Source organism: Muntiacus reevesi, chromosome 14 (genome assembly GCF_963930625.1).
Source record: "Muntiacus reevesi chromosome 14, mMunRee1.1, whole genome shotgun sequence".
NCBI classification, from domain to species: Eukaryota; Metazoa; Chordata; class Mammalia; order Artiodactyla; family Cervidae; genus Muntiacus; species Muntiacus reevesi.
This window is the reverse complement of record NC_089262.1, coordinates 5249236-5274898: the sequence shown is the minus strand read 5'-3', so window position 1 is coordinate 5274898 and position 25663 is coordinate 5249236. Positions and strand designations below refer to the sequence as shown.

General features: G+C 48.6%; 1 protein-coding gene across 1 annotated transcript in view; it reads right to left on the bottom strand.

Annotated features, from left to right (window-relative positions):
• Window positions 1-787: 787 nt before the first annotated feature.
• The window catches only part of SRD5A1 (steroid 5 alpha-reductase 1), a 40287-nt gene continuing 15411 nt past the window's right edge, over window positions 788-25663 (bottom strand). Inside the window, exons 2-5 of the mRNA XM_065905755.1 lie at window positions 18716-18882; window positions 14082-14183; window positions 12090-12240; window positions 788-6460 (exon numbers count right to left, since the gene is read on the bottom strand). Of these exons, the coding sequence (XP_065761827.1) occupies window positions 6394-6460; window positions 12090-12240; window positions 14082-14183; window positions 18716-18882 (487 nt within the window). The 3' untranslated portion in view covers window positions 788-6393. The remainder of the gene's footprint in view (window positions 6461-12089; window positions 12241-14081; window positions 14184-18715; window positions 18883-25663) is intronic.

Below are 25663 nucleotides of genomic sequence, written 5' to 3'. Positions count from 1 at the left end.
AACCAAGATAATGACCATCAACCCCAAAGATTTCCTTATGCCCTTTTGTAAGACCCCACCCCCCTGCCTGCACTCCCAGGCAAATGTTTATCTGCACACAACGAAGTTGGCACTCATTAACTGGCTTCTTTCAGCCAGCAAAATGATTCTGAGATATATTCATGCTCTTGTGGAGATTCATACTTTATTCCTTTTTAGTACAGGGTAGTGTTCCACTGGATGGACACACAACAGTATGTCTAAACCATTCATCTGTTGCCGGACAACTGGATTGTTTCTAGCTTTTGGCTATTATAAGTAAAACTGCTGTGAACATTCGTGTAAACGTTTTTGTAAAGATAAATGCTTTTCTTTCTTTTTTTTTTTTTAATGCTTTTATTTCTTGAGTAAATGCCTAGTAGTGAACTGTTTGAAACATACAGGAAGCGTACGCTTAACTTTTTAATGAGCTGTCACAGTGCTTCCCAAGGTTGTTAGATCGCATCCCCCCTTTCCTACTAGCAGTTTGTGAGGGTTCCTGGGCCTCCACATCCTTGCTAAGGCTTGGTTGCTCATCCTTTTTAATTTCAGATATTCCAAGAGGTGGGTAGTGGTATCTCCTTGTGGCTTGACTGGTGTTTCCCTAGTGACGAAAGATGGTAAGCATCTTTGTGTGTTTTGCCATTTGTACATACCCTTTGGTGAAGTGGCCATTCAAACCTTCTACCCATGAAAAAATATTTAAAATATTTATTACTGAGATTTGAGAGGTCTTGACATATCCGGATATAAAACGGCCATCGGGTGTGGTATGTGAGCCTCCATCAGCCACCCAGTCTTTCACGTCACTGAGTCACATTTCAGTGCATGATAACTGTCCCACACATGTCCACTCATCTGTGCACGCTGAGTTGCCCAGATGTCACAATTAAAATAAAAAAACATTTCCCTTTTGTTCCTGCAATGAGGTTTTCTCCAGAACCATTTGCTTTTCATGCCAGCGACTTTTCTAAGTGTCTGGTGATTCTTGGTCGTCAGTTCACACCTTTCAAAAAGCACCAGAAGCAGAGCAGGAGCTGTCACTGAGGGGCAATACCACCCCAAGCAGGTTCCCACGCAGCCCAAGGCAGATGGTGACAACCACCATGCTACATGGGATGGCTCCTGCAGACTGAAACATGGAGGCCTTCTTTCCTAGGATGCCACCATCTGTTCGCTCCGGCTCTCCCTGGAGAGCCCTCCAGCCCCGCGCCCACCATGTCTCCCCTGGGGATGAGCACAGAGCTGATTTCTGGGCTCTGCGTCCTCTTTATGGGGATCTGTGCAGTTAGCCCCCCACCCTCCCATCAGCTCTGGCATTTAGGGGCGACCACCATCACAGCCCCAGGTGGTGCGAGTGGTAAAGAACCCGCCTGCCAATGCAGGAGATGTGAGAGACGTGGGTTCGATCCCTAGGTTGGGAAGATCCCCTGGAGGTGGGCATGGCCACCCACTCCAGTATTCTTGCCTGGAGAATCCCCATGGACAGAGGAGCCTGGCGGGCTGCAGTCGCAAAGAGTCGGACACGACTGCAATGACTGAGCATGCATGCATGTCACAGTACCTCTGTTCGACGCGACCCGTCTCCACTCGCACACGGGCTGTGGAGAGGCTGCAATGACTCAGCCTCATTCTCGTGACAGGGCCAACCCCAACCCTTAAACTCCTCCCCAGGGACTGTAACGGCGGTCAAGATGCAGCAGAGGGAAGTAAAGCGTATGTTCAGCTTATCATACTTCACTGGGAACTTCTAAGTGTGCTCCTAAAAACAGAGAACCATTCCGAGGAGCTCAGGGCTCAGTCGTATCCAGCTCTCTGTGACCCTTTGGACTGTACCCCACCAGGCTCCTCTGTCCATGGGATTTTCTAGGCAAGAATACCAGAGTGGCTTGCCATTTCCTCCTCCAGGGAATCTTCTTGACCCAGGGATTGAACCTGAATCTCCTGGGTCTCCTGCAATGCAGGCAGATTCTCTAACTGCTGAGCCACCAGGGAAGCCCCAAACCATCCCTAAGGATGCTTAAAAAAAAAGGAACTCTCCTTTCCAGATCACTATAGAAAGTAAACAAAAGCAGCTGCAAACAAGTAATAAAAGCATAAAATGTGATAAAAGACAGAACATTTCAGTGTAAAAGAACACTTCACTTAGTAAAAGAATTTGAGCTTTCAGTGGCAAAGTCCATTTGTTAGGTTGGTAAAGATAACTAAAACAAAAGAATTTTAAAAACTTGGAATGAGGAGACAGGCAAAGAAATGCCAGATGAACTTATCAACAAAAAGAGCTTTGTGGGCACCTTTTTATCAAAGCAGAGTTAAGGTAACAAGCATTCAGCAGGTAGATTATCTTATATTGATAACAGGTACAGATCACAGAGTGGAAAACTAGGAAGAACAACAGCAACAAAACAGAGCAAAGACCGTTTGAAGTAAAATGAAAATGTGATCTGGAAGAAAAGGCTGAGAGAATGTTAACAGTATAAATACTATATCTGAATTAACTACAGAAGAAACAGCACCAACTTTTAAAATGGTGTTGTATTTTATAAAAAAGGTTTGAGGCTACAAAGGAGAACTCAGATTCGTCAAGGGAGAAATCGCACAGATGATAATCTCCAGTACACCCACACATGGGGAAAGAACAACAAAATGTTTAAATCAAATCCCCCCAAACGGTTGAAAAGTAAAAAAAAGACTCGTTTTCCGAAAACATGTGGATCAGGGCTTCCATGAGAGCCCAGTGGTTGAGAATCTGCCTTGCAATGCGGGGCACACTGGTTCGATCCTGGCCCCGGGAAGATTCCGCATGCGTGCATCACAGCTGCTGAAGCCGGAGAGCCTGGAGCCCGTGCTCCCCAAGGAGAGAGGCCACCGTAATGAGAAGCCTGAGCACCATGCTAGGGAAAGGCCGCACGCTGCAACTAGAGACCCAGCACAACCAAGAATAAATAAGCACATAAAAATGTAAAAGTTAGAGTAAAACGGGCAGAAAAGATAAGCACTGAGAGTAACCAATGAATAACTACAAGATCAGAATGTCCAAGGGAACCCAGCCTTACTCTGTCCTCTCCTCTACACCTGCTGGGAAATCCTTGTCTTCCTTTTCCAACTGTGTGAAGTGAATTTGAAAATCTTAGTAAACAGAAAATTAACAAAAACAGCAAAGACATGATCCCAAAGGCTAAAGCAAAAAACTGAACAATAACCACACAAGAAAATGAAAGTGATCAAAATAATAATTCTGAGTTAGGCATTCCTGTTAAGATTACACAAAAATCATAGCAATCACCTCTATTATTTAATCCTGCTCTCGAATGTCTTGCTAATATAAGCAGCAGACAACAATACCAACAGCTTCAAATATTGCAAAACAAGAACTATTTAAGGCATCTGAGAATGGTACGCTGCGAAGCTGGAGAACCTGAGAGGAACAACAACAAAAAGCTGGAATTCATAAAATAATCTTGGCAGCATGGCTGGAGGAGATTGAGCAAACTCCAGGAGACAGTGAGGGACAGGGGAGTCTGCAGTGCTGCAGCCTTATGGGGTCGCCAAGGGTCCAACATGCTCAGCAACCAAACAAGAAGCACGGCTGGATGTGACAAACACAGAAGCATCAATGTGTGGGTGTGGCTCAGTCATGTTCAACTCTCTGTGACCCCACGGACTACAGCTCGCCAGGCTCCTCAGTCCATGAGGTTCTCCAGACATGAATGCTGGAGCGGGTAGCCACTCCTTTCTCCAGGGGATCTTCCCGACCCAGGGATTGAACCTGAGTCTGAGCATTAGCAGGAGAATTCTTTATCACTGTGAATAGCTTTCATTCGTCCTGGTTATAAAATGTACTTGGGGACATAGTGTCATTCACAAGAATAACATATCTAAAGAATAAAATATCTAAAAATAACACTGGCAGAAATGCATAAAATTTATATAAATGATGTTACACAGCTCTACCGCAAAACAGAAAACATTGGGCACTATGAAATGTAAGGGCTTAACTGGTGGCTCAGACTGTCAAGAACCTGCCTGCAACGCAGGAGACTCGAGTTCGATTCCTGGGTCGGGAAGATCCCCTGGAGAAGCAAATGGCAACCCGCTCCTGTATTCTTGCCTGGAGAATCCCATGGACAGAGGAGCCTGGCGGGCTACAGTCCATAGCGTCGCAGAGTCAGACAGGACCGAGTGACTCACACACACACACCGAGACACACACACACGAAATGCTAATATGAGTGGGAAGGAGACTGCAGGGCTGAAAGTCACATTACCGTCTGAACTTCTAGTGTGAAGAATCATCCACAGAGAAGAGGAACAAAATGACTGAGCCTCTAACGGTAATTTTATTAATCTCATTTATTTTTGTAATGAACACAATAACGAACTGTCATAGCTTGCTACATTACAGAGTCTAGTAAATGGAAGACAGGCAGACAGGCAGACCGAGATCTCTTCCTGTGTCAATCACAGAGCCGGTGCATGCCAGTGAAGCAGGAACCGTGCGTCAAACCACCACTGAACCCCAAATTCTGGTCACTCAAAAAAAGCAGCACCGACAGATGCAGAACTCCCAGTGGGCCTCTCTGACAAGCCTCTTTCTGGCCAGGTATGCCTTCCAGAACCCAGGGCCCAAATCAGTTAAGGCTTGCTCAGATTTCTGAGTTTTCCAGAAGACATTTTAATATTTAGTTTTATGGTTTCAAGTAGTTATTCAGTCAGAAAAAGGTCCAAAGTTTATTTGATCATAAAGTTTCCCTGCAAGAGCCTTCCAGTTTTTTAGGTAAAATGAAGCACAGAGTTTATTTGATCATTAAAGTTCCCTGCAAAAGCTTTCCAGTTTTAGTTAAAATGAAGGACAACCACATCGGGAAAAGCTTTTTGAAAACCCCGAGGGACTGCAGCAAACCGCTAACACCGAGAATACAGTTTCTACATGAAAACTCGTGGGGAGGGAGCCCCTGGTTGGGAAGGTGACCCAGGAGAAGGGGAGAGGGGGGCTGATCCGATGGGGTGCCCAGGGGTCCGGGGGGCAGGGGCCAGAGGGCGTGCTCCCTGCCTGGAGGCGCAGCTGAAGAATGCCTAAGACACAACGTGGTGAGCCCTGGAGTCCCGTCACCCAGCATGGTCAGCAACTGTAAGCGAACACGAACCCTCTCCACGCACCCGTTCCAGTTCCCAGCTCTGCAAATGCAGCAGCGACGGAGGAGAGGAGGGGGTCTTCTCTGGGTGTTCACTACATCTTCACAGCAGAGACCCAGCAGCCTTCCAAAAGGGGAGGCTCCTCTGACACATCCGGCAACACCTAGCAAATGTTATTATTATTGATCCCTGTAGAGTTAGGAGCATCGAAAAAAAGAAATTCTGCTTCAAGTTGCAGGTGTGCAATCTTGAGAAGTACTTTAAAAGGAAAAAAAAAAAAAGAGCCTGAAAAAATTCCAATTCTACCTCAAAGGAGGAAGGAAAGAAATCCCAGGCCAGCAGCTCCTGGTGAGGGACCTGATGGGAGGGCTGCCCTGGGCACCTTCATGCCCCAAGCCGAGGGCCACCAGGAAGTCCTCCTGTGGGGGATACAGCCCCGTGCTCCTGGAGAATGCCCCTGGCGCGCTGCCCCCAGTGAGGTCACCTGGTGGACCAGGCTGGAGCGGGTGCCAGAAGCCTTTGGTACCAGCCTCCACTGGGCCTTTCTCCAGGCCCAACTCCTCTGCCCGCCCAGCACCCAGTTGTGAGAGGTTGTGGGTACACCGTGGGTACCCAGAACTGTCTGACCTGGCGGGATGAGGGACATGAAGACAGAAGATGCCTCTGGCTTGAGGGGGCAGGCGGATGTCACCTTGGACCTTAAACTCATGCTGTCGAGGTGTAAGGGATACAGAAATGTTTCAGTTCATGGAAACTGAAAGTGAAAAAAGTGTTAGTCGCTCAGTCGTGTGCCACTCTCTGCGACCCCGTGGACCGCAGCCCGCCAGGCTCCTCTGTCCATGGGATTCTCCAGGCAAGAACACTGGAGCGGGTTGCCACGCCCTTGGCCAGGGGATGCTCCCAACCCAGGCACCGAACCCAGGTCTCCCGCAATGCAGGCGGATTCCTTCCCATTTGAGCCACCAAGCCCCACTCCACGGAAGCAGACCCCAAATCAGAGGCGTTCAGATTCCTGATCTGGTTAGTGGGCAGCGTCATACTTCAATCTGTGATTTCAGTTTGATTAGACTGTTATTAGGCAGCGTACACATTTGCTAAGGGAAAAAACTCCTAGAGGAAATCTTAAAAAAGATGAAGTACCAGAAAAATTTCAAAGACATCAATCAGTTCACTGACACGGTCCCGAGAGAAACTTCATCAAAAAGCTTCAAGTCAAAGATAATCCCACTGACGACAAACTTAAACCAAAAACGGAATCATGATTTTTCTGAATTTTGGATAATCTTCAAATTTCTCATGGTACCACCTGAAATAAGACAAACAAAAAAATGCATTAAAAAAGTTACTTTTCTCACTGAAACGTTTGACAGATGCTAACAAAATGGACAATAGTCTCCTCATAAAGGGATCCTGACCTTTTTTTAAAAGTAGTAATACTACAGTAGAAATGAGGAAACATACTCCAATCAAAAAAGTATAGTAATAAAAATTCTGGCATCTCAGGTACACAGCTTGACTGTGTCGGTATCATGGATCGCTAAACACATCTGATGGTACAGCCTGATTCGAGAAGATGTGACACCTATTTTCCATTGGCAAGGAAAGTTACAGGCATGTGATAAACAGGCTGATCAGGAGGCTGGGGGGCCACCTCAGCAGACCCCAGAAGCAGACAGACTCGGGGAGCGGAGGGGAACTGAGCAGGTGTGTCCTGACTATGGTTTGGTGACCCTGAGAGTGTTCTCCAGTCCTCGGAGGAGAATCAGGGCTCAGACCCGGGGTCTGTGGCAAGAGCACGCAGCTACGGGCTGGGCAGCTCTCAAAACAAATCTAGGAACATGCAACAGGGCTCGTTCACAACCTCCAACCAAACAAACAGGCATTTTCACTTTTGACTATAAATGAAGTCAACCAAGGCACACTCATTCATTGTGGAAAGGGTTGCAGCCAAGTGGATGGAGTAAAAATGAAAAAACGATTGGACAAAATGGAGAAATAGATGGAAAAAGGGAGCTTCCCCAAGCACAGTGAATGTTTTTTTTTTTTTTCAATTATTTTTATTAGTTGGAGGCTAATTACTTCGCAACATTGCAGTGGGTTTTGTCATACATTGACATGAATCAGCCATGGAGTTACATGTGTTCCCCATCCCGATTCCCCCCCCCCCCCCATTCCCCTGGGTCTTCCCAGCCCACCAGGCCCGAGCACCTGTCTCATGCATCCCACCTGGGCCGGTGATTTGTTTCACCATAGATAATATACATGCTGTTCTCTCAAAACATCCCACCCTCGCCTTCTCCCACAGAGTCCAAAAGTCTGTTCTGTAAATCTGTGTCTCTTTTTCTGTTTTGCATATAGGGTCATCGTTACCATCTTTCTAAATTCCATATATATGTGTTAGTATGCTGTAATGATCTTTATCTTTCTGAGCACAGTGAATGTTAAACAGACTGAAAACAACGATGGAAAATAATTAGCTATTATTTCCAAAGATGGCAGAAATATATGAGATATACCTGTTATAAAGAGGGCAGAAATACATGACATATACCAACAACCTGAAAGTGAGTCAGTAAAATCCTGTTGATTTTAGATAAATTCAACACTGTTATCCGCATGGAGCCGTGACGAGGAAGATCGCCATGGTACTTTCATGCGCTATTCTGCATCCCCCAAAGACACATCAAGAGAAGCACCCTAAGGAGGTGGTCACCTCCCCTGACACGTGTGTGTGGTGTGTGTGTGTGTGTGTGTGTGTGTGTGTGTGTGTGTGTGTGTGCATGCTCAGTCATGTCGGACTCTTTGTGCCTCTGGACTGTAGCCCACCAGGCTCCTCTGTCCGTGGGACTTCCCAGGCAGAAATACTGGAGTGGGTTGCCATTTCCTTCTCCAGGGGATCTTCCAGACCCAGGGATCAAATGCGCATCTCTTGCATCTCCTGCATTGGCAGGTGGACTCTTCACCACTTGAGCCACCTGGGAGACCACAGCTACCATGGACTTTCAGATCAGTGATAGTGTCTGGAGACAAGAAGGGTTAGAGGCCATGGTAACCATGGACTTTTCCAGATCAGTGATGTGCCTGGAGGCAAGAGGGGTTAGAGGCCATGGTAACCATGGACTTTTCCAGATCAGTGATGTGCCTGGAGGCAAGAGGGGTTACACACAGCAATGGAGCCGAGTACGTGCACAATCCAAGTGTTGACTCACACTGGCCTGTGCTATGGTTTGAACGTGAACCCTGCAAGTCATGTGAAAAACCTAAGGCCCAAGGGGATGATAGTATCAGGAGGTGAGGCCTTCGGGAGGTGATAAGGATGGAGCTTCAAGAATGGAGTCCGTGCCCTGATTAAAGGGGCCCCTCCCTCTTCCTGCCTTATGAGTTTACAGTGAGTAGGTGCCATCTGCGACCCAGCCGAGGGCCTCCCCCAGAACTGGCCCTGCTGGTGGCATCTGGATCTCAGATTTGCTGCCTTCAGAACTGGGAGAAACAGATGTCTCTTGTTTACAAGGCCCTGGATTATGGCATGTTTGTTACAGCAGCCTGAATGGACTAAGACATCCTGCTCGGGACCCAGGACATGAACCAGCTGGCTCCTAAGGGCCTCCCGTGGGTCAGCAGGGCAGGAGGGCAGGAGGTGAGTCCCTCTCCTGACCCTGCCCGGGGACTGGGGACAGTGGCCTCGGAAGGGCAAGCGTGAAGGCCAGCAGCAGTCCAAAGTCAACAAGGACAGCCTCACCCGCGCAGCCCTCGGGTCAGCTCCGAGCGCTGTGCAGCCCGGGAAGCTGTTCTACTTTGTTTAACCACTGAGACCTCAAATCCACCTCAAGAGAAGACTTCAAAGCAGAGGCTGCCAACCTCTGTGGCACTAGGGACTGGCTTTGAGGATGGTTTGCCCACAGACCAGGTCGGGGGAGCGGTTTCAGGATGCTTCAAGCACACTATATGCACGGTGTGCTTTACTTCTTTTATTTTTACATCAGCGCCATCTCAGATCACCAGGCATCAGATCCCGGGAGTTGGGGCCCTGCTCTAAGGAGTCTTCCAGCGGTCCAACGGCTAACATTCTGTGCTTCCGCTGCAGGGGGCACGGGTTTGACTCCTGGTCAGAGAACTGAGATCCCCTACGATTGCTCATGCCGCACAGCATATGTGTATATATATATACACTTCACACGTGTGTTTTCTTGTTCAGTCGCTCAGTTGTGTCTGACTCTTGGTGACTCCATGCAGGGAAGCACGCCAGGCTTCCCTGGCCTTCACTGTCTCCTAGAGTTTGCTCAACTCATGTCCACTGAGTAGGTGATGCCATCCAACCATCTCATCCTCAGTCACCCCCTTCTCCTCTTGCCCTTAATCCTTCCTAGCATCAGGGTCTTTTCCAAAGAGTTGGTTCTTTACATCATGGGGCCAAAGTACTGGCGCTCCAGCTTCAGCATCAGTCCTTCCAATGAATATTCAGGACTGTTTTCCTTTAGGATGGGCTGGTTGGATCTCCTTGCAGTCCAAGGGACACTCAAGAGTCTTCTCCAACACCACAGTTCAAAAGCATCAATTCTTCGGTGCTCAGCTTTCTTTATAGTTCAACTCTCACATTCATACATGACCACTGGAAAAACCATAGCTTTGACTATACAGACCTCTGTCGGCAAAGTGATTTATTTCTGCTTTTAGTACACTGTCCAGGTTTGTCATAGCTTTCCTTCCAAGGTGTAAGGGTCTTTGAATTTCATAGCTGCAGTCACTGTCCGCAGTGATTTTGGAGCCCAAGAAAATCAAGTCTGTCACTGCTTCCACTTTTCCCCCTTCTATTTGCCATGAACTGATGGGACAGGCTGCCACAGTCTTAGTTTTCTGAATGTTGAGTTTTAAGCCAGCTTTTTCACTCTCCTCTTTCACCCTCATCAAGAGGCTCATTAGTTCCTCTTCACTTTCTTCCACAAGAATGGTAACATCTGCATATCTGAGGCTGTTGATATTTCTCCCGGCAATTTTGATTCCAGCTTGTGATTCATCCAGCCATAGACACTTCTAAAAGGACAAGCAGCATATTTCTATTACTTTTCTCGTTCATTTTTCTACCCTTAGAATCAAAGCTTATGTGACCTGGCCAGGTCTGGATATCACTGCTTTGTCTTGAATTTATTACTGTCGAGGCTGAACTGACATCTCATTGCCTTTCTGCTGAATGAGGAATAACCCTGTAACCGTTTGCGTGTCTGTGTGTTTCTAGCTCATGAAAAGCTTCCTGTTCCCAATCTCTCTTCCAGAAGCCTTCCTCTGCCAGGGACAGGTCACTGACGCGTGAGTGAAGACTTTCCAAGCGTAAACAAATCACAGATCTTTATCGAAGTCTTACGAAATATACTGTTGTTCCATGAATCTATTTTTTTTTTAAATTTTCCAAGACATTAGATATTTTTAGTCTAAAGAGATGATAATATATGGTTTCAGCCAGTCCTGTGAAGAGCGTGGATCTTTCTGGTTCTGGGCAAAATGTTTTGCAGGCCTGAGATGGCAGGGATCAACCAGCAGAGGAGAAAACCGAGCGTCTCAGACTCCCCGCCTGTGCTCATGGCCACAGGGACGCTGCACCCCAGAAGGGCTGGCATCACCAGTTTCCCAGGGCTGCGGCAACACAGAGCCACAACACTGGGGCCTGCAATGACGGCGCGTCTGCTCTCGCCGCCTGGCAGCCAGAAGCCCACCACCCAGGTGTGGGCAGGAGCACGCTCCCTCCCAGGCTCCAGGGGACGGTCCGTCCCTGCCTCTCCCAGCTTCTGGCAGCCTCTGGGTGCCTCGGTCCGTGACGGCACCGCTGCATTCTGTCTTCTGGCTTCCCTCTGTGTCTGTCTGCTGGTGGCCGTCTCTTCTCTGCATCTCCATCTGTGTCCAGATTCCCCTTCTTCACAAGGACACCAGTCCTCGGGCCCGACTTCCAGTGCCACCTCATCCGAACCAGCCCCATCTGCACAGACTTCACTCCTAGGGTCAGGTCACAATCCGACACACGTCAAACTCCCAGCACCGCTGTGGCATCAGGGAGACCGTCCCGATGCTGAGCCAGTTTGGGAGCACCCCTGTCCCAGGACGCGTGACTCCCAACCTGCCTGAGGCTTTGTTCCCCGAGCCTCGGTTTCCTACCTGTTAGGCTGGGCAGATGCCCTTCAAGATCACTTCATCTTTAACACCTTTGGTTTTTCATGTTGATGGTCCAACACATCACAGGCCTTTTCGGGGATCTGATAAGGGTCGAGGTCCCACACTCTGGAAAATGATGTGATTTCGGGGTACAGAGCCCATTGGGGACCCCCGGCCTGGGCGGTGGGGCACACCTACGGGACAGGACTTCGCCAGGGCACGATGCCGACTCTTCCAACTCCTGCTGTCTGGTCGGCGTTCCCCTTTGTCATGGGCGAGTCCACAGCAGACCCACAATCCCCTGCCAGACATTTAACTTGACCATGGAGCCCAGCCAAGGAATATCCAAGATGCTCAGAACAGGGTGAAGCAGACAAGGATGCTGACACATGCCTGATGATTACAGCTAGGCATTTCTTTGGACATTTGTGTTTTTCTGCTTTCACGTAGCTAAAAGTGTCAGTCACTCAGTTGTGTCCGACTCTTTGTAACCCCATGGACTGTAGCCGGCCACGCTTCTCTGTTCATGGAATTCTCTAGGTGAGAATACTGGAGCGGGTTGCCACTTCCTCCTCCAGGGGATCTTCCTGACCCAGGGATCAAAGCCGGCTCTGTTGAATTGCAGGCAAATTCTCTCATGTATGAGCCACTGGGGAAGCCCTTTTGTTTAACTAAAGCCTGGTATAAACTGGGATCTGACAAATTAATACGAACGTTTCTAAAATCTAACCTGAGGATTGTGCTACGGAGATCAGAGAAGAAATTAAAAATGTCGAACGTGTTTTCAAACATACTTGTGATGTTGCTGAGCCCTGGTGAACAGGACACAGAAGGTGAACACAGCGAAAGCCCAGCCCTGAATGGACCAGCTGGCGAGGGCGTAGCCACACCACTCCACGACTTCTCCGAAGTAGTTGGCCGCAGATATGTATTCAAACAAGCCCCCTAGGAGAAAACAGAGCCGGCAGCACGTTCACTAAAAAACAAATGCCTAATGACACCTTGACTGGAGAGAGACCTGTGCATAGCTGCGGGGACAACATAAAAACCAGCTCTGGAAAAACGCGACCTTTACAGAACTTGCATCGTTGAGACACATCCATTAAGACCAGCTTTACTATTTCTATTACAACTTCTGGTCATACCTGCATGCCTATATCAATATTCACCTGTTTATCTGACTACGTAAGAATGCTTAGGCTTTAACATACTTCAATAAGTTGCTTTACTAGCTAACGAGTCAAGCTAACAAAGCTTAAACCAGGCTGGGGAGCACGGACCAACAGTGTTAGTCTTGATAAGATGGACTTCGAGGAACTCCTAGACAAAAAAGGGAAGAAAACATGAATTTTCAAGGATAGATTCACTTGTGCGTTCACTCATTAAGTTTTCCTGGACTCAGTAAGTCTACACAACAGGCCAGACCTTCTTCTAAGGATGGGGGGTGCTCCATGGACGAGATGGCTCCTTATACACCTGGGTTATTACACCCCAGGGAGGGTGCGGGGGACTCAAGGGGCAGAGCAGGGTGAGGCGCCTGGGAGTGGGGCTGGGAGTGGGCTGGGTGGAAGGAGCTTGGGCCAGAGATCAGAGCCGCACACTCCAAGGATAACCCCAGGGCCACAGCTCAAGTAATTTGAGGTTCACGGGGTTTTTCGGTCATTTGTTCCGCTGTTATTTCTGTATGGTTTCCAGGAAGATAAACACAAGGATTCCAAACTGAGTGCTGCTATTTGAGCTGTTCACCTTCACTCTTTTAGCTTTTAGCTTTACCAACTGATTAAAAAATTTTCTTTTTCAGAAGCTCTATTGTTTTTATAACTTATATATCTATATAGTTCTTTTTATAGTATGCTACTCCTTTACTCAGACTTTCAATCCCTTTATGGTTTAAATATGTAAGTTTTAAATATGAAAGTTTATAACCTGCATCTGGATTCTAAGCTCTGAGATCATGCACATCAATGAAGTCCTTGCTCATGAGGCTCTGTTCCTCATGGGCTCTGCAACTTTTGACTATGGCCCTTCTTCCACGGTGGAGGGTCTGCTGGGCTCTCGAGACCTGAGTTGAAGACAGGTTCCCTGGGGATCTGGGTTTGCCTCGACCGTGGTGTGAGACCACCACCCCCAGGACCCCAAAGATCCTAATTCGCGGCTGGAAGGTATTTTTCAGACCAGGCAAGTGGCACGAATTTGGGCTGTGAGCCACCCTGAGGGTCAGCAGGTAGTCACCAATTCAACCAAGATGCACTCAGGACTTTAGCCCTCACTTAGATTTTGCCCTCTGAGGATCACTTCTGCTGTTGATACCATACTGATGAATCTAAAAATTTTACTCAACATTTAAAGTGTTTTGGAGAGAGGGTCAGTCAAGGTATCAATTCTATTCTATGGCAAGAAAGGAAGTGCTGGACACCCCTTGTAGACCATTAATTCCTACTCATATGCTCTTTCCAAACACAGATATAACTAGAATTTCCTTTTTGCTTCCATTAGTCAGAACTGGTTCTCCTATCATTTTAATAAAACAATGATGAGTCACTGCTACTACTAGTAACAGTGACAGACTGAAACCCTGCAGCTAATGAACACTATACTTCACTTACAAGCTCTGGCAAAACCCAAACAGCAAGGCATCAGGCCACACAACCTTAGAATGCACGCTAAGTCACTTCAGTTGCGCCCGACTCTGCAGCCTGATGGACCGTGGCCCACCAGGCTTCTCTGTCCATGGAATTCTCCAGGCAGTCAATTTTAGAATAAATACCCCATTTTTTGGTACATACCTCTTGGTATTTTATAGCCAGTCTCCCCTGGTTTCCTGAGGTTCCTCAGGACATGATCTGAATGGATATTAACCAGCATGCCTATCAACCATAAGGCGGAACCTAAACAAGATAAAACATTCGAGGGTGTTACGGTAACTAAGCCACAGAGTTCACAAGCCCAAGTGTGAATGAACAGTATTATTGTAATCCTTCACAATATCATCAGAGGCATAACATAGGAGCCATGACTGATGGTAAAAATCATGGAAATAAATATTATGCTTTATTTAGAAAGACGATTTAGCTGACTTAGGTGTTGCGAGATAGGGCTTTGCTTTTCTAAAAATACTAGTATTACCCAATTCATTTAAAATCACTTGATCTGAGGGTCACAATCTGTTTTTAGGGTGACTGGGCTGACTAGAAATCTGAGTCACAAGGCTCTTTCCTAGGAAAAGGCGTTGTCCTCATCCGTGGGTCGGCCCACAGAGTTTCTGTGACCTCGCAGACACTGAAGCACAGCGTCCCCCCACCCCCTCCCACGGGCAGACGTGGGGCAGGGGGTCCCCAGAGTGTGCTTTACCAGGGTGGGCTGCGCTCGGGCCCCTGAGGGGTGGTCCCCAGGAGCTCCTCTCTGGTCCTCGTTTCCCTATAATTTTATGTAACGATTTTATGTGGATCCACACCCCTCCCCCACCCATTTTCTGTTCGCCCATCATTCGAGGAACTGTTCATGTCCTCAACTCTCAACAGAAGTGTCAACTGCCAGCTTCCCGGCTCTGGCTAGATCTTCCACAGCGTCTGAATGCTTTCTCTCCCATTCTTAAATGACTGCAGAGGGTTTCCATCAGTTAACGGAGACTTAGCATCCCACCAATGAATGTCAACAAGAAAAGAGAAAATGTCAAAGCAGCGTTTGATGAAAGGAATGACTTGACTTCATTAAGATGTTAACTTGATTGTTCTGAGATATGAAATGAAAAGTGAAAGCCACATGGTGCTCAACTGTGGCACTTGATTCAAAGTCAAACGATTGGAACTATTCATCAGTTAGCCCAGGGGCATTAAACAGTTCTCCCGGGTGAGAACAGCGATGTAAATCTCACTCAGGTCTACAGTAAGGCTTTCAGGATTTCTTTCCTGTGAAAGAAATGCTGTGATTTCTTTCCTAGGCAGCTTTCTTTCTAAACAGCTTGCACCAAATTTTGTTAAAAGCTTTTGTAAGTCACTTATTTTGTATGGTGTTTAGCCACTCAGTCATGTTCAACTCTTTGCAACCCCGTGGGCTGCAGCCTGCCAGGCTCCTCTGTCCATGGGATTTCCCAGGCAAGAATACTGGAGTGGGTTGCTATTTCTTTCTCCAGGGAATCTTTCTGACTCAGAGATTGAACCCATGTCTCCTGCATTGGCAGGCAGGTTCTTTACCACTGGGCCACCCGGGAAGCGAAAGCACTTACTAGATCTATCGATTTATAGTTGACTTGCTACTCTTTGTATATTTCACTATATTACTTGGAAGCTCCAGAAAGCATCATGTTCTCAAAATTCCATGAGACGAATTTCCTTTATCACCTAGGTCAGTAATAAAACTAATACCTGTGTTCATCTGAACTAAACATTTAATTTCATGGCTAGGGATCTTAATATCTATACAAAGTCTTTTGGATGAACTACTTTTACTTCTCTGGAAAACTTTCTGTTGGGATTTTATTATTATTCACTTATCTTTTCATGGTACTTATTGTAAATATAATTATTCATTTATGTGATTTCAAAACTTGATATAATTACAAAAGCTATGTGTACGTGTACTTTATGAACAGTATACCAAAAAAGTAACCCAGCCTGTTTCTCAATGACATATGCTCTCATGTTCAATTCTTCCTGTTCAATTGTGGAGAAGTTAAGAAGTCTATACACAACTGACTGAATGTCTTAAACTTTAGACCAGCTTCACAGGGTTTTCACGGGACAAGCGCGACCTGCAGAACTACTTTAAACGACATTTAAATGCACAGGCCAAAGAATTCTTTCCTTTTATTGATGTTCATCAACAATTTTCAAACAACCCATCCCAGAAGCAATTCCCGAGAGAACCTCAAGTAGCCATAGTGTCAGTTGCTCAGCTGTCTGTGACTCTTTGCTGACCCGTGGACTGAGCCCAGCAGGCCCCTCTGTCCCTGGGACTGAAACCACTACTCTGCCATGACTCGGGCTAGGTCCGGGGCCAGCTGATTCCCTCTGACCTTTCCTTCCTCAGGTGACGAGGACCTAACTTCGGCCCTTCTCTGAACCTCAGAAGGCAGAGCGTGGGTGCAGTTCCTGGCAGTGGGCTCAGCCCGTTCTGCTTCCTTCCTCCTTCTGATAACTGGGGCAGAAGAAAATCAGATAGTCAGAGAGCAGGTAAATCAAGATCGTGTTTGGGGGCAGTGCGCAAACACAACAGCTCAGTCTGGTGTTTCCTGGAGGCAGAGATTGTGGAGCCAGCATGGGCGTGTGCTAGGTCGCTCGGTCCTGTCTGACCGCGACCCCATGGGTTGTAGCCCACCAGGCTGCCCTGTCCATCCGGTTTCCCAGGCAAGAATACTGGAGTGGGTTGCCAGGCCCTCCTCCAGGGGGCATCTCCCCTTCTCTGGGATTGAGCCAGCATCTCTTCCATCTCCTGCTGGCAGGTGGGGTTCTTCACCACTGGTGCCACCTGGGAGCTTAAATGTTAATTTTCTCTATTATGACCAATTCATAGATGTGGAGGAAAAAAACCCGAAAGAAACGGAGGGCCACTTTATTTTTCACTTTGCTTCCGGCTGTGCTCGGCCTCACTCCTGCACATGGCTTCCCCCAGTCTCGAGGAGTGGGGGCTGCTCTCTAGGCGCAGAGCCCTGGCTTCTCCTGGTGCAGATCACGGGCTCTAGGGCACACCGGCTTAGCTGGTCTCGGGCAAGTGAAATCCTCCCAGATCAGGGATCAAACTTGTATCCCCTGCGTTGCCAGGCAGATTCTTAACCACTGGACCACCAGGGGAGTCCTAAGGTCACTTTATACAGTTTAAAGGGCTTTGGGGCAATTTGAAGATTTGACGGACTCTTAGTAGCTACCTGTGAGCATGTGTGCATGCTCAGTGGCTCAGGCGTGTCCAACTGTTTGCAACCCCCTGAATGGGACTCTCCCTCCTCACCGCCTCCCCCAACCCTCACCAGGCTCCTCTGTCCATGGAATTTTCCAGGCAAGAATACTGCAGCAGATTGCCATTTCCTGCTCCAGGGGATCTTCCTGACCCAGGGATTGAACCCACGTCTCTTGCATTGGTAGGCAGATTCTTTACCACTGTACCACCTGGGAAGCCTGGTGGACTAGCTACCATGGGAGTAAGCTATAACTGAATGTGCTAGAATTTCTAAACACGAGGAGGGTAAACATATAGAAACTTCCTTATAAACAAGAGCCCCCAAATTACACATTTTTTACATCCTTGCAAATATTTTTAATGATTTTTTTTTTTTTTTTTTTTTTTTTACCATTTTTGTTTAGAAATTGTAAGGTTTAATTAGAACTGGAAAATGTACTAGGAAAGTGAAATTGCTTCTCTGTGTCAGCAGAGGTAGCCAGGTGTTTGTCAGTGACCCAAAGGCTACCGTCCATGGGGTCGCAAAGGGGTGGCCCAGCGGAGCATGCACCCTCAGTGACCCAAGCTAGCTGCTGGAATTAAACTTGGAGCTCATCTCGCCAAATTGGGCATCGTAGGACCAATGTGCATCTCAACTTTCACAAGAAATATCACCATATCGCCAGCATGAGAAATTTAATGGCCCTGAGTAAGCCAGGATACACCAGCCTTATCTGATGGCAGAAGACCTTGTTCTCACCATACCACCCCCTGCCTGCTCTCGTCCTAAGGACTAGCGCTCCTGCTGGAGGGGTCATCTGCACGGTGTCACAGACGGCAGTGCGGACGGGCCCAGCCAGACACCGTGTGCACAGGCCGGCATCCTTTCAGCCCTGCAGTGGAATGCTGGTCGCTCAGTCGTGTCTGACTCTTTGCGACCCCATGGATTTTAGCCCACCAGGCTCCTCTGTCCATTGGATTCTCTGGGCAAGAATACTGGAACAGATTGTCATTCCCCCCTCCAGGGAATCTTCCTGACCCTGGGATGGAACCCGGGTCTCCTGCATTGTGGGCAGATTCTTTACCATCTGAGCCACCACCAGGGAAGCCTAGAAAATGTGCTACTTTATATTAATTGATAAAAATTTTTAAAAAATTTCAAAAGCCTCATAAAGCTCAGAGTTTAAAGTCTCACTGCCTTGTTGAAGATGACTGACTTCCTCTCGATTTCCAGAAGGAACTGTAGGAGGTCTGATGACGGTCTTAGATTACACGGCCAGTTAGCGCCCGAGTGGCCTCAGTCCTGGTCCGATGCTCAGCCTGCTGTGGTTCGTTGCTATTTTTAGGTCACCTTAAGAACAGGTATTTGCGCTTTCGGCGCTTGAGTGGGCAAGGGAGCTGGGCGCCTTGCGTCACGGGGACAGCCTGCCCCAGGTCAGGGACCTTGGCAGACTCTGTTCTCTCAAGATGCTTTCTAACTGGACCCTGCTGGAAGGTGAACACCGAGCTGAAGGTTACAAGGACGGGGTGCGTCGCTGAGGACACTCACCTGTTAGAAACCGGGGGTCTCTGAGCCAGTCGTCCTCATACACTGCGTACTGACTCAGATACCTGCTCTGCAGGTAGCCGTTATAGGTGCAGAAGATGAACGCCAACAGGAAGGCATACAGCGGCGTGGGCTTCCCTCCTCGGATCAGAAAGGGGAAAACCAAGGTCCTTCAGAGACAAGAAGTGTTTTGTTTTTTTAAAGCAACAATGATAAAGAATATTACTCAGCCGTTAAAAAGAATTCATTTGAATCAGTTCTAATGAGATGGATGAAACTGGAGCCCATTATACAGAGTGAAGTAAGCCAGAAAGATAAAGAACATTACAGTATACTAACACATATATACGGAATTTAGATAGATGGTGGCGATAACCCTATATGCAAAACAGAAAAAGAGACACAGAAATACAGAACAGACTTTTGAACTCTGGGGGAGAACGTGAGGGTGGGATGTTTTGAAAGAACAGCATGTATATTATCTATGGTGAAACGGACCACCAGCCCAGGTGGGATGCATGAGTCAGGTGCTCGGGCCTGGTGCACTGGGAGGACCCTGAGGAGTCGGGTGGGGAGGGAGGTGGGAGGGGGGATCGGGATGGGGAATACATGTAACTATATGGCTGATTCATGTCAATGTATGACAAAACCCACTGAAATGTTGTAAAGTGATTGGCCTCCAACTAATAAAATAAAAAAAAAAAAAAAAGAATCTAATGTCTGCAATTCTACTTTAAGTGCCTTAGATTTTTTCTTTCTTAAGTGTGAAGATTTTCTTCATTTTCTTCTTGCAGCAATGATTAGATGTTTTCTTAACTGGTTCTGGGCTTCCCTGGTGGTTCAGATGGTAAAGAATCTGCGTGCAGTGCAGGAGACTAGGGTTCAATCCCTGGGTCAGGAAGATCCCCTGGAGGAGGGCATGGCACCCCACTCCAGTGTTCTTGCCTGGAGAATCCCATGGACAGAGGAGCCCGGTGGGCTACAGCCCATGGGGTCCCAAATAGTGGGACACGACTGAGCGCCTTTCACTTCACTACTGGCTATTCTATTACTGCTATCTCTCATTGCCCCAGACGTCTTACAGAGCTTTCCAACTGGGGGAGCTCAGCGCTGAATCACAGGTGTGCCGGAGCAGGGCTGCCCTTAGCCCCGCAGCTGATCGGGGCAGATCTGGGGGCCAGAGCTCTGGAACGGCTCTGTCTTCCCAGTGAGTCTTCTCGTCCGATTACCCCACTATATGCTAAAGACGTGTCACATGCCTTGTGTGCTATAATGAGAAACAGATTGAGAAGCTCTGCTCTGAGTGTCTTGGATTTTTAATCTTGACTTTTATATAAAAGTCATTCTTAGGAATACTTGCACCGATGTACTATATCTGTTGAAAGCAGAATTTCTAGTTGAAGACTTAACGATGTTTCAATAATGTACAGCACGGGGCAAAAATTCAGGGTTCTAGTTATGCAGAGTGTGAAACAGACACACGGGAGGAGAGAACACGGAAGGCTCCACCCTCCTAAAACCAGTGACGCGGTCTGGGCCGAGCTGTACGAGTCTGGGGACCGCTGTCACGTTATCTGTCACCATGGCGATGGCTGGCATCCCCCTAGGGCCCAGCATGGGCAAGGCCTCCCAGCCACCTGCACAGAGACACTGTCAGCACACTCGGCAGAGGACAAGGTTGAGACTCAGAGCGCTCCAGGGACCTGCCTAAGGTCATGGGCTACTGAGCGGCTGGATTTAAGTACACTTTGGCCACCCGATGCGAAGAGCTGACCCACTGGAAAAGACCCTGATGCTATGGAAGATCGAGAGTGGGAGGAGAAGGGGACGACAGGGGATGAGATGGTTGGATGGCATCACTGGCTCAGGGGACAGGAGTCTGAGCAAAGTCAGGGAGATAGTGAAGGACAGGGAAGCCTGGCGTGCCGCAGTCCATGGAGTCGCAGAGAGTCGGACACAACTTAATGACTGAACAACAACAGCAACGTCCGTGTCAGTCGCTCAGTCGTGTCCGACTCTTTGCCACCCCGAGGGCTGCAGCCCACCAGGCTCCTCTGTCCATGGGATTCTCCAGGCAAGAGTACTGGAGTGGGTTGCCGGTTCCTTCTCCAGAGGATCTTCCCGTCCCAGGGATTGAACCCGGGTCTCCTGCACTGCAGGTGGATTCAGCGTTCCTTGGCTGTACCGCACTGGTTTAGGTGCACATTGTTGTTTAGTTGCTCAGTTGTGTCTGACTTTGCAACCCCATGGACTGCAGCCCACCAGCCTCTTCTGTCCATAGGATTTCCCAGATGGGAATACTGGAGTGGGTTGCCAGGCCCTCCTCCAGGGGATCTTCCCTTCCGGGGATCGAACCCTTGTCTCCTGTGTCTCCTGTGTTGGCAAGAGGATTCTTTACCACTGAGCCATCTGGGAAGTCCTTAGTGCACACCAGTAGAAGTTTAAAGAGGGGAAAATAAAAGGACAAGAAGTTAGAAATGTAGGAAGAAAACAGGATGCAAAACTTTACATTGTGTTTAAATTTTCTCTTTAAAATCAATACATCATATATTTAAAAGGGGGTCATCGATACATACCCTAAAGGGGATAGTAAGAAACGATTTCAACAACTTTATGCCAACAGATTTGACAACATGGATGAAACAGACAAAATTCTTAAAAGACAGAGGTGACCAAAACTGACCAAAGAAGAAAGCGACAACTTTAATCCCTCTATCAATGAAAAAGAATTCAGATGTGAGGAATTGTGGAAAAGCCAAAACTAGAGTCAGGGGAAGGGAACAGCTGCAAAGAAGCACAAAGGACATACATGGGGCCACAACGTCCTGTATCTGGATTGTGGTGATGACCACACACCTGATCCAATCACCAAAGCTGATCAAGTGAAAATTTATTTACGTAAATGATAGCTTGACACGGGAAAGTGTGCACACTTATTGTTTCCATCTTGGCCATCTACTCCCGGGTAAAAACATAGACGGCTGTTAACAGTAACAGCACAATAGTGGTACTATAGTGTCACTCTCCCCGACAGTCTCACTCAACACCTCGGGAGGACTTTCCCATGAATCACAAGCAGGTTCTCATCTTGTGCAGCCACTTCCCCCAAAGACCCTGTGTAAGTTTAGGGCAAAGTCCGAGCTGGACAGGAATCGTCCACTAGGCGATGACATAATTGGTTGGGGCAGCGATTTGCCTGGAAACTACAGTGCTGACAGTTCAGTTCAGTTCAGTCGGTCAGTTGTGTCCGACTCTTTGTGACCCCATGAACCGCAGCACGCCAGGCCTCCCTGTCCATCACCAACTCCCGGAGTTTACTCAGACTCATGCCCAGTGAGTCGGTGATGCCATCCAGCCATCTCACCCTCTGTCGCCCCCGTCACAAGCCCCTCAGAAAGAACAGGGAGGGACCACCAGTGGCCCAGCGGTAATGACTCCATGCTTCCAGTGCAGGGGATGCAGGTTCGATCCCTGGGTGGGGAATTAAGAATCCACATGCTGGGTCCCCAGGTACGTGTATGCTCAACTGCGTCCAGCTCTTTCTGACCCTCTCTGCAGGCCCCTTTCTCCAGGGAAGAACACTGGAGCGGGTTGCCATTCCCTCCTCAGGGAATCTTCCCATCCCAGGGCTCAAACCCGCATCTCCTGCATTTGCAGGCGGATCCTTTACCGCTGAGGCACCGGGGAAGCCCACGGGCTGTGTGGCCCACAAAAAAGAACAGGCACTCTCTCTGCATCGGGGAACCATGGCTCCTACCTGGGCAGGCAGCTGGTAAAGCTGACTGGCACTGGGATGCAGGCTGACTGCAAACACTGACGCTGCAACACCAGGGCTTGGTCTTGATTGGGGGTGCCGGCACAGGCGCCCTTAGAAACAGGCAGGGGCTCTGAGCGGTTGCGATCAGGCACTGTTGCCATGGTGCCTTGCTGCTCCTCCTAGCTTCTAGCCAGGCAGAGGGCCCTGTGCTAGAGCCAGAGGAAGCGGCTGATGACAGAAGACAGACCGGTTCTCGGCCTGTCCCCGAGTGCCCAGACCTGAGAAGCACCGGGAACTAACTGATCTCATTTCCCAAGTCAGCTCAGGGGATTCCTCTATAGCCCGCCAGGCTCCTCTGTCCATGGGATTCTCCAGGCAAGAATGCTAGAGTAGGTGGCTCTTTCCTTCTCCAGGGGATGTCCCCGACCCAGGGATCGCATCCCGGTCTCCTGCATGGCAGGCAGACGCTTTACCGTCTGAGCCCCTGGCTGGAACCCGGTAAAGGTGGAACCCAAAGCTGCCTCTTGTTCGGCCTTCCTGCCTGTTCCTCCTGCGTCACTAATGTTCTGTGACATCAGTGTGAGTATGGACCAGGTGTCGGCAAACACAGCCGCCGGGCCAAGTCCAATCCACCGCCAGCTTTCTACTGCCTGGGAGCTACGAATGTTTTTTACATTTTTAAATAGTGTGTGTGTTAGGCAGGGGAGTGGGTCAAAAGACTATTCCGTGACACATGAAAATTGTATGAAATTCAGATTTCAGTGTCCGTAAATAAAGCTGTACTGGAATACGGCCATGGGCCTTTGTTTACACCTAGTCTGGAGGGAGTTCGGTGGGTGTGACAGAACCTGCGTGTGGCGATATTATCTCTTTGCACAGGGCTCGGTTGCTTGGCATTCTGTGACATGATGCAGGAATCCGCATGCACACCCGTTGCGTCAGAACAAGGAAAGCTGCTGGACTCTTCGTGCTTTGAAGTGGAGTGTGAGCTGTTTGGTTACCATACACACTCTGTCCGACTCTGTGAGACCCCACGGACTGCGTGGTCCTGCCAGGCTCCTCTGGCCATGGGATTCTCCAGGCCAGAATACTGGAGTGGGTTGCCATTACCGCTCCAGGGGACCTTCCTGACCCGGGGAGTGAGCCCCGACTCCTGCATCTTCTGCGTTGGAAGGTGGACGCCTTACCACTGAGCCAGCTGGGAGGCCCCTTTGAGGACTCCAGCAGCTGGCGAAGCATCCCTGGGGCTCACTGCCAGCACAGCGGTGGCAGACTAAGAGAGGCCCCCACTGCCAGGCCTGCTGGTCATCGCAACGTCCCCAACTCATGGGAAAGCGGCGCTCAGAAAAATCAGTTTAAAACAGCACCCCAGGGCAGAACTTCTTTTAAGAAAAGGAAGGAAACGAGGCTACGGCCTCAGGAAGCTACCAAGCAGTTGTTTTGTTAGCCTAGCAAAGAAAACCACTTAGACCGATGGTGAGTCAATTACTTGTAGGGGCCAAAGAAACACACCCAGGGAATATAATCTTGTGTAACATGATTATTAGCCTTTCGGGAAGAAGAGTGGCTTGCGGAGTGAGGACACCAGGAGTGTCAACACACCAGAACTATCAACACACTTGATAGTTCAAAACGGAGGCAGAAGATGGTGCAGGCGGGCAGCCTTGGCGCCTGGTGAGTCCATGGATGTCACTGCGATGGCTCAGCTGTTTATTCCAGGGGTTGGTGCTGAGGCTGGAGTGGCCGAGGGCTCAGGCTCTCTAAACCAGGGGTCCTCAACCCCCGGGAATGGACCAATGCTGGGCCACGGCCTGTTAGGAGCCGGGCTGCAGAGCAGGAGGAGAGCGAGTGACGCGTCATCTGTATTTACAGCTGCTGCCCCGTTAACTCACTTTACAGCCTGAGCTCTACCTCTGATTAGATCACTGGTGCCTTCAGATTCTCATAACAGCTTGACCCCTACTGTGCTTCAATCATCCCCAAACTGTTCCCACGCTATCATCTCGGTCCGCCGAGAAACCGTCCTTCATGAAACTGGTCCGTGATGCCGAAAAGGCTGGGGTAGGCTGCTGTATACAGCCTGTGGGGAACAACTAAAGGTGAGGCTACTTTCAAAGAAGTTGAGCAAGCGACTAGCTCAGTACAGTGGAATCTACGGTGGAATCTGCTGAGATGTTGTAACTCATGGTGGTAAAAATGTGTGCGATGAGATAAAATATAAATTTACTAAGCTCGTGAAAATTTAAGGCCTTTAAAGCTATCTCTTACACCAGCTTCCCTGGTGGCTCAGACAATAAAGAATCTGCCTGCAATGCAGGAGACCCGGATTTAATCCATGGCTTGGGAAGATCCCCTGAAGAAGGGAATGACGACCCACTCCAGTATTCCTGCCTGGAGAATTCCATGGACAGAGGAGCCTGGTAGGCTACAGTCCATGGGTTCATAAAGAGTTGGACACAGCAACTAAAACTTTCACTTCCTTATACCAGCAATTTGTTGTTGCTATTGTTGTTTAGTCACTAAGTCATGTCTGATTCTTCATGGCCCCATGGACTGCAGCCTTCCAGGCTCCTCTGTTCGTGAGATTTCCCAGGCAAGAATACTGGAGTGGGTGGTCATTTCCTTCTCCAGGGTATCTTCCCCACCCAGGGATCAATCCCTCACCTGCACTGCAGGTGGATTCTTTACCACTGAGCCTCCAGGGAAGCCTCAAGTTAAATTTTATTCCCCAACAACAACAACAACAAAAGAATCCCATTCTTCTTGTTACACCTCTATTACCGAAACTGCATTGAGGTATTATATTTTGAATTCTCTCGACACAATTTCTGTGAACATTTGGTTCCTCTTAAGTTATAAATTCCTACACCAAGGATCTTCCTATGCCCTTTGGGTCAGAAAGCTGGGCAGACACACCTGGCCCTTTCCAGGGAAGTTCACAGACCTTAGTCCAGATCACAACAGCAGATCTAATCTGGACATGTCACCTGGGTTTTCTTAGAAAGCACTCTTGCCTGTGGCCCCAGCACTTGGGTTTTGGGCAGCCGCTGTGGTCTGGGGCTGGCTGGTGGCCGGTGGGGACCGCACACACCTGTCCTGTTCCCTGGATGCCAGGAGGGGTGCCCTGACCTCTGTGCCTGTGGAAGCCGGTCACAAATGACCTGGGGAGAGGATTTCTCTCTCTTTGGTCTCAC